Here is an 8,379-nt window from a genome sequence, read left to right as displayed (position 1 = left end):
TTGGACCATAATTGAGGAAAGGTAAGACCAAAAGTCTTTCTCCCTGGCAACAGGTTGTCACTTACTACTGTGAGGAGACCAAAAAAATGAAATCCAGGGGCCAGAATGGGTGTCCTCTAGTTCCAGAGGCCTGGAAGGCAAAATCAAAAACATCCAAGATTCAAAATGGCAGGACCAAAGACAAAAAGCCAAAGGACTACAGGTCTGAAAAAAGGCAAAAGCTATGCATTGGTGGGTCAAATGGCAAAATGCCTCTGCTCCAGAGGTCGGGGGTGGGGGTTGGGAGAATCAAGGAAAGTTTAAAAGAATTGGGAACTAAGTTTACTCAAGATACCAATAAAATCCCAGCATGGAATTTGCACACTCACATAGGTAGAGGCTGCAAAAAATGTAACCCAGAGGATGAGGTTTTCAGGTCAGGCTGGCAGCTGTTGACTAGGTAGTGAGCTTGGAAGGTGCTTGAGCTCTTGATGGAACTCAGTGGGAAGGGTGGGGGAGGAGAGTGAGAAAGAGAGGAAGGAGAGAGGAAGGGGGGAGGAGGGAGGAGAGATGGAGGGGAGAGAGGGGAGAGGAGGGGGAGAGAGGGGAGAGAGGAGAGAGAGGGGAAAGGGGAAGAGAGGGAGGGAAGAGAGGGGAAGGAGAGAGCGAGAAAGGGGAGGGGGGAGAGGAGGGGGAGAGAGGAGAGAGAGAGGGCAGACAGGGGAGAGAGGGAGAAGGGGAAAGAGGGGAGAGAGGAGAGAAAGGGAAAAGGAGAGAGAGAGAGAGAGAGAGAGAGAGAGAGAGAGGTCACCCAGAGGGAATGGCTAGGGCTAGGGACCCCCAAACCCTTCCTAGGTTTCAGCACCAAATGTTAGATAGAAAGTATTAGATCAGGATTGATCAGGGAACAAAAGATGAGAGACAAACCTTAGGAGCAGATTTTTCTTTATTAAGAGCAATGAAGGTGGCAACAATTTCTCCTCTTTGGGATTTGAAACTGTGCTCTCAGGCACAGTTGCTGGATTGCTTATAAGGGTTGGGAATTGGGAAAAGAGGAGGTGGGTAGGGCTAGTACCAGTGACATGGTTTGGAGGTTTTAGGACAATAGTGGCTGTTACTTGTTTTCCTAGATAACACAGTCTCTAGGTTGGGGATTTACAAATTTCCTGGCTTGGATCTAAGGTGTACCTACGGTGTACCCAAACTGGTATGGGGCACTTTCAATGTAATCTCAGGATCCTTTTAATTTCAGGCATTTATCCTTCATAGATGAACACCAGGAAGAAGACAGACATTCCACCCCAGACCTAAATAGAACACCTATATCAAACTCTATCACCTAAAGCTCAAGGACCATTTTGGAAGAGGGGACAGAAAGATTGTAACAGACAGAGGTTTTGGATGATAACAAGGAAACTGTTTTCCAGACAGCAGGGAAGTTAATCCCACAAACTCACAGCAATAGTGAAAACAATGCACAAGACCTATGAACATTCAAGTCAGACGAAATCTAAGCATGGAAGTGGGGAAGTAGGTAAGAAACCCAAAACTTAGAAGTGGAACTACTGACACTGATAACTGCTGTCAGAGAGGGAGTAGGTTTTCTTAAAAAATGTGATGCTAGATAGGTTAACCAGGCTCCAGTGAATGCACCCACACCAAATGGCACTTGGGGACACAGACTTGACTTGATAGGTCTTAATACATATGACAAGAGTACAAAAAATCTGGCAGAGGGGCCTATAAGAGGGGTGCAGATAGAAGAGGTTAAATATGTTTGAAATATATTGTATGAAGTTCACAAGAATTCAATTATAAAGAGCTTAAAATTTTGCAAACAAAATAAAAACATTCTTTCACAATAATGAATAACCTGGAATCTGGATCAACTTGCTTCATTTTGTTGGCAATGCATACTATAGCTTCATTTGTAGTGTAAAATGCAAATGTTGTTTGTTCAGAACCAAGGCTACAGTGAAATCTCAACAAAACATGGACAAGTATGGCCAGAAATGCCAGAAACACTTCAGAGATATTTGATATTTGTTTAAAAACATTTTTGTTGTTAAGCCGACTATTTCATGATCCCATGAAACACCCACATCACAACCCACAGTTCAAGAAGTGGGATCAATGTTATCAGCTATATTAATGTCATGTGCTGATTAGCTCAACAAAAACCTAACTAATCTAAGCCCACAGAGTAAGAAATTTGTATCATTTTGTCTAAACCCATGAGAAGTGTCATCTGTGATGGAAGTAGCATAAAGTATATTGGCAATTGTTAAAATTAGAATCTTTTACTATATTGGATATTTATTGTTTTCCAGTGTGTGATGTCCCATGGGACCAATTTAGTCCTCTCATAGGGATCCAAATCTTCATTTCCTAACACAGCAGCTTCACCTTGTTCTCCAGAGAACTCTGAGTTCTCCAGAGAATTTCAATTCTCCAATATTTTCTCTTCTGGAAGCAAGTGTGTATAACTGGTTGATCCTTGTGTTGAAGGAAAATTCATATAAACAATATTTCCTATGCTCAGGCAGTGAAGCATCCAAATTAATCAACATGAAAATCTTTCTACCTATATTACTGCATTCCTGTACTCTTGTGCTCCTCTCAGCTTTAGAAAGACCAGCACTTCTCAAGGATCTCTGCAATTTCTTTCAAGATATGGGTAAGAGAGAGACGAGTTCTATTAAATTATCCATGCTTTTCGTAGAATGATAAAACTCTTCTTTATTTCTCAATAATGTTCTATTTGGCTTTGGATTCTGCATAAGTGTGTATAATTGAAGATAACACCATCAAAGAATTATCAGTATTTTTCTTTTCATGGCTAAATTTGAATAAGAAAAATAATTTGACTTGTTCTTTTCCATGATGATTTTTTGCATTTTATTCTAATTGTAATGACACATAAGGTCTCATGAGCTCGTTAATAAAATTGAGCTTAAAGATCCAAGTCCATAATGGTTCTTATATAAACAATTACTCTAATGATTTCACTAAAACGATTGTCATGTTTAATCACATTCTCTGACTAAATCTTTCAATGTGAGTTAATTAAATATTCACTAGTCTATAGAACCCTCTACATCTACAAAAACTTTTTAGATAATATGTGTGTATTCAAGTTTACATAATATGTTTGAATATATGGAGCACATTATAGGTATTGAATATGTTTCACAGGTTATTTCATTTTTATATGCATATGTTACACATATGTAGATATGTATAGGAAATATGCAGAGAATATTTCTCCCTGATTCCTCCTTACATTTAAATTATATATCCACATGCCTAGAAATTTGAGAATTTATAATTTATTTACTTTAATATTTTATTATTTGAGAATTTTATATGAGTATAATGTGTTTGATCAAATCCACCCCACACATACTCACCTCCAACTCCTCACACACCCCTTTTTCCTCCCATTTTCATGTTTTCGTTTTCAAATCCATGGTGTTCATTTAGTGCTGATAGTGTGTACACCAGTGTTAGGCCAGTCCATGGAACATGGTCAGCCTATCAGGGGCTGAATCTAATGGCTCTTCCTCCCCCAGCAGCCATCAATCACCAATAGCTCCTCAGCTAGGTGTGAGACTTTATGATTGATTCATACTAGATGAAAATGTATTTAAAAATCAGAAGTGGAAGTAGTGAGCAAGCACCAAGGTTAAGATGTACATTGACTCTCAAGTCAACAAAAACTTTCTCTTTTTTTATTCTAAGTCCTCTAATGTTCTTTTCCTTTTTTGCATTCTCCTATGTGTATCCATCGGTGTCATTGTTTCACACTGCCTCCTCTTTCTCTCTTTTATTTGCTTTCATTCATTCAAAATTATTTTTAATTTTCTTTCCTATACTTTGTTTCATCTTAATGCCTTCCTTTGCTTTCCACTCACTTATCCTAAGTTGAAACACTTAATGTTGACAGGTAAAAGAACACAGTAGTAGCAGCACTGGACACAGACCAACTGCTCTCCTGTTCTCTCCATTTCTTAGAATACTCACAACATTCCTTCTTTGTGCTGCTATTTCTTTCCCATTATTTCCTGACATCAGCCCTACTGCACTCAGGAAACTGTTTTCACCAAACCTAACAAAGAATTCATAATTTTAAGCACTCAGGGATTCATAGCCAATTGTACTTTTTTTTAAAGCTTTTTTGAGACAGGGTCTCCCTGTAGCCGCAGTTGGCCTGGAACTCATTATGTAGACCAGGTTGGCCTTGATCTCACAGATCTCTACCTGCCTCTGCATCCTGAGAGCTGGGATTAAACACATGTACCACCATGTCCAGCCTGAACTTACTTTTTTATTCCCATTATTTTTTAATCTCAAGGATCGTTACTTTAAAGTATTCAGTTAAGTTCTGTTCATTATCTTTTTCTTTTTAAGCATGGGGACAATTTTATTAACATTTGTGAAAAAAAACAAGACAGGCATAATGAAAATCCCAGCAGGTATCAGGAGCAGGAACATAGAGGAAAAAGTCATAGCTTTTAGGTTAGGTATGGAAGTCTAAGAAACAGAAAGATCAGAGTGTCAGGGAAAACAGCCTCAGACTTTTGCCCAGTACCTGAAAACCAGATAAAGAAAAGGAAAAGGGAAAACAAGCTTACTGCCAAACCATGGATCAAGGATATGAGTTCAGAAAACAACCCTTGATTCTCTTTAGGGCCAAATGGGATCTTAATTGCAACAGGAAATAATTCTGTTGAAAGGAGACTGGCTCTACCATGGAAACTCTTGTGGAGATTAAAGAAATTAGATGGAAAATTAGCAGGAAAGGAAGAGAGTGACACATCATCATTATTAGTAAGACTTGGTAGATTATTACTACTAATTACCTGTCCTCTGCAGATTCTGCAATGATGAAAGTGTGCCTAAACTCTTAAGCTCAACTTAAAAGACCCACAGTGAACAGGAAAATTTTCCCTTTTCACTAAACATTCAATTCACATTCCGTATGTCCCTGCAGAGCAGTAGCTTTATACTATGAATTCTTTGTGACTTATCATTTCGCTCTCTTAATCATCCCCAACGTCCTGTTACATTTAAAATCACATGGGGAAGCTTTTTCAAATACAATTTTTACTGAGTTTTTGAAATCTTCATGCAATGTATTTTGATTACATTTAGATCCCTCTTGTATTTGCACTTCTTTTTCAAGCCCCCTTCAAATTTCTTTACCCTAATATACATAATATTTATGTATATACTAATTATAGATAGATAGATGATAGATAAATAGATAGATAGATGATGATAGATGATAGATAGATAGATAGATAGATAGATAGATAGATAAATGGATGTATAGATAGATGAATAAATTTATAGGTGGATAGACAATGGCTAATAGAGTTAGGTTTGTGTTGCAAATGCCCTTTGGTATTGGTTTGTTCAGTGGAGCCTGGTCAGCTTACTGAGAGTCTCACCTTTCAATGTGACTGAATCTTTCATGGGGAAGTTTTCTAAAAGTAGACCACTAGAAACTTGTTTATATTACTGAGTCAATTTCTATAGTTTTGGTTCATATTCTACATTTGACACAAATGTTCCTAGACAACTCTTATGTATCTTCTTTGTGAATCTATGACTACAATAAGAACATTCTAATATTGCTGACTATGGTTTCTTCTCAAAGCCTATTTTATCCATTACTGTAAAATTATTTAAAATTAATTTTGAGTATTTTCCTTGGTCAATATCTATTGTAAGTTTTCATCAGATTAGTCAGGATATTGTAGTCAACTAAGAACATTCAGCTCATTTTCTTTTTATTAATTTAGTTTTTGCTTTATATGCATGGGTATTTTGCTTACATGTACACACTTGCACTACATATGTGTAATGCACTCAGAGGCCAGAAGTAGATATTGGATTCCCTGGAACTGGAGTTAGAGATGGTTGATCGCAGCCATGTGGGTGCTTGGAACTGAACTTGGGTCCTCTATAAGAGCAGATAGTGCTCTTACCTGCTGAGCCATCTCTCCAGTCCCATAGCTCACTTTATATTTCAGGCCCTAAATTATCTGTTTATTCTGAACTTTGATACAGAATCATCCTACCAAAGCAATAGGTCTCCACACATTTCACACGTTTAGAAGAAATCTTGTTTTCTAGAAATCTATTAGCACATTGGCCTTTTTCTTTCAAATAATGAAGTTAAGTCATTTCATTCTCAACAGAAGTTTCCAAGTATTAGCAAGGCATAGTGAAATACATCTTTGATCCCAGCACTCTGGAAGCAGGCAGAAACAAGTGGATCTCTGTAAAATTGAGGCCACCCTGGTCTATATAGTAGGCAATCTGGGGCTACTAGGAGACCTTTTCTCAAAAACAAAATAAAAGTGTTGGAACTAGTATAGTTATATTAAATAAAATTAAAAGGTCATTCTTGTAAAAATATGGTTGAATTTCAATTTCACTTTGCTAAATCACGCTTTTAAAATCCTTAGTGAGTGTTGTCTGACATTCAATGTTTTTCATTCCAGGGGACATCCAGTGAGAACATGGGAAGGGAGAATGCAACACTATGGACAGAGTTTGTTCTCACAGGACTCACATACCAACCACAGTGGAAAATCCCCCTTTTCCTGCTGTTTTTGATGATCTATATCATTACCATTGTGGGGAACCTTGGTCTGATCACTCTGATTTGGAATGACCCTCAATTTCACATTCCCATGTATTTATTCCTTGGGAGTTTAGCCCTTGTGGATGCTTGGTTGTCATCCACAGTGACACCAAAGATGCTAGCGAACATTTTTGCTCAAAGTAAACTGATCTCTCTGCCCGAATGCATGGTGCAATTGTTTTCATTTGGATCTAGTGCAACCATAGAATGTTTCCTCTTAGCAGCGATGGCCTATGATCGCTATGCAGCCATATGCAAACCTTTACTCTACCCAGTGGTTATGACTAATAGACTCTGTGTCCATCTGTTAATCTTGTCCTTTGTTGGGGGACTACTCCATGGTTTAATTCATGAAGGTTTGTTACTCAGATTAACCTTCTGTAATTCCAATATAATATATCACTTTTACTGTGATGTTATGCCATTGTTAAAGATTTCCTGTTCTGATACTTCTCTCAATTTTCTAATGGTTTTGATTTTCTCTGGTTTAATTCAGGTATTCAGTGTTTTCACTATTCTTCTCTCTTACACACTTGTTCTCTTTTCAGCCTTAAAACAGAAATCTATAAAAGGCATAAGGAAGGCCTTCTCCACCTGTGGAGCCCATCTCTTGTCTGTGTCTTTATATTATGGCTCTCTTCTCTTCATGTATGTGCGCCCTGCATCTCAACAAGTAGTTAGTCAAGATATGATGGACTCTCTGTTTTATACAGTAGTCATTCCTGTGCTAAATCCAATTATCTACAGTCTGAGAAATAAACAAGTCAAAGCTTCTCTGGTAAAAATTTTAAAAAGAAATGTGTAGATTTCACATGAATATCTGTTGTCTTTTTATTAAAATACCACACAATTATACTGCTTATTGTACAACTATATTTTATTCATTGTCTAAAATATTTTACAACTATACTTAAGCATTTCAAATGTGTGTTTTTAGTTGTGTGTGCTGGTGCATGCCTTTAATCCCAGCACTTAGGAGGCAGAGGCAGGCAGATGTCTGTGAGTTCAAGGTCAGCCTGATCTACATAGGGAGTTCCAGGCCAGCCCCACAACAGGAAGATCCTGTCTCAAAAAGACAGAAAAAAATGTGTTTTTAAATTAATCAACATTTTTATCTTAAGAATTGTTAAACATAAAATTAAAGGTAGTCAATTTTTCCTATGACCTTCGTCAAATGTATACAAATTGTGTAGTCATTATTTTAACTAAGATAGAGAACACTTTTGTAACCCCCAAAAGTTCTCTTCCACTCCTGCCATGTCATCGTCCCACAACTATCCAAGGTCATGGCAAATATCAACCCGGTTTTTCCAGAATGTAGCAAATAAAAAATACAGAGTGAAGCCTGTACTGTATTTGCATTTTTATTTTAAACAAGGCTTCGTGATTTATTCTCATTGTTTTGGGTACTGTATTCTTTGCTTTGCTATACAGAATTTGATTGAAGGAATAGTTTCGTCCAGTTTGTGACTTAAAAATGAATCTACTGAGCAGGGCATTTTAGCACATGCCTTTCACTCCCAGCACTCACTCATAAGGAAGAGGCAGGTGGATCTCTGTGAGATCAAGGTCAACCTGGCCTACACAGGGAGTTCCAGGCCAGCTGTGGCTTCAGGGAGACCCTGTCTCAAAAAAACTGATAACAAACAACAAGCAAAAGCAAAAAAAAAAAAAATATCCAAAAAACCAACGCTGTTGTAGGCAGTTATGTACATATCTTTGTGCACATAGATGTTCATTTTCCT

The 8,379-nt window shown here is 37.6% G+C and overlaps 1 protein-coding gene across 1 annotated transcript; it reads left to right on the top strand.

The window, feature by feature from the left end:
• The first annotated feature begins 6,503 nt into the window (after positions 1–6,503).
• LOC103735094 (olfactory receptor 5H1-like) lies at positions 6,504–7,439 on the top strand. The gene has a single exon (XM_008834216.3). The coding sequence runs from the start codon at positions 6,510–6,512 to the stop codon at positions 7,437–7,439; it is 930 nt and encodes a 309-aa protein (XP_008832438.1). The 5' UTR covers positions 6,504–6,509.
• Positions 7,440–8,379: the final 940 nt, after the last annotated feature.

The sequence above is a fragment of the Nannospalax galili genome, unplaced genomic scaffold (genome assembly GCF_000622305.1).
Source record: "Nannospalax galili isolate Female #2095 unplaced genomic scaffold, S.galili_v1.0 scaffold177, whole genome shotgun sequence".
In the NCBI taxonomy this organism is placed as follows: Eukaryota; Metazoa; Chordata; class Mammalia; order Rodentia; family Spalacidae; genus Nannospalax; species Nannospalax galili.
Note: the sequence above shows the minus strand (reverse complement) of the source record. Positions and strands in the feature narration are given on the sequence as shown.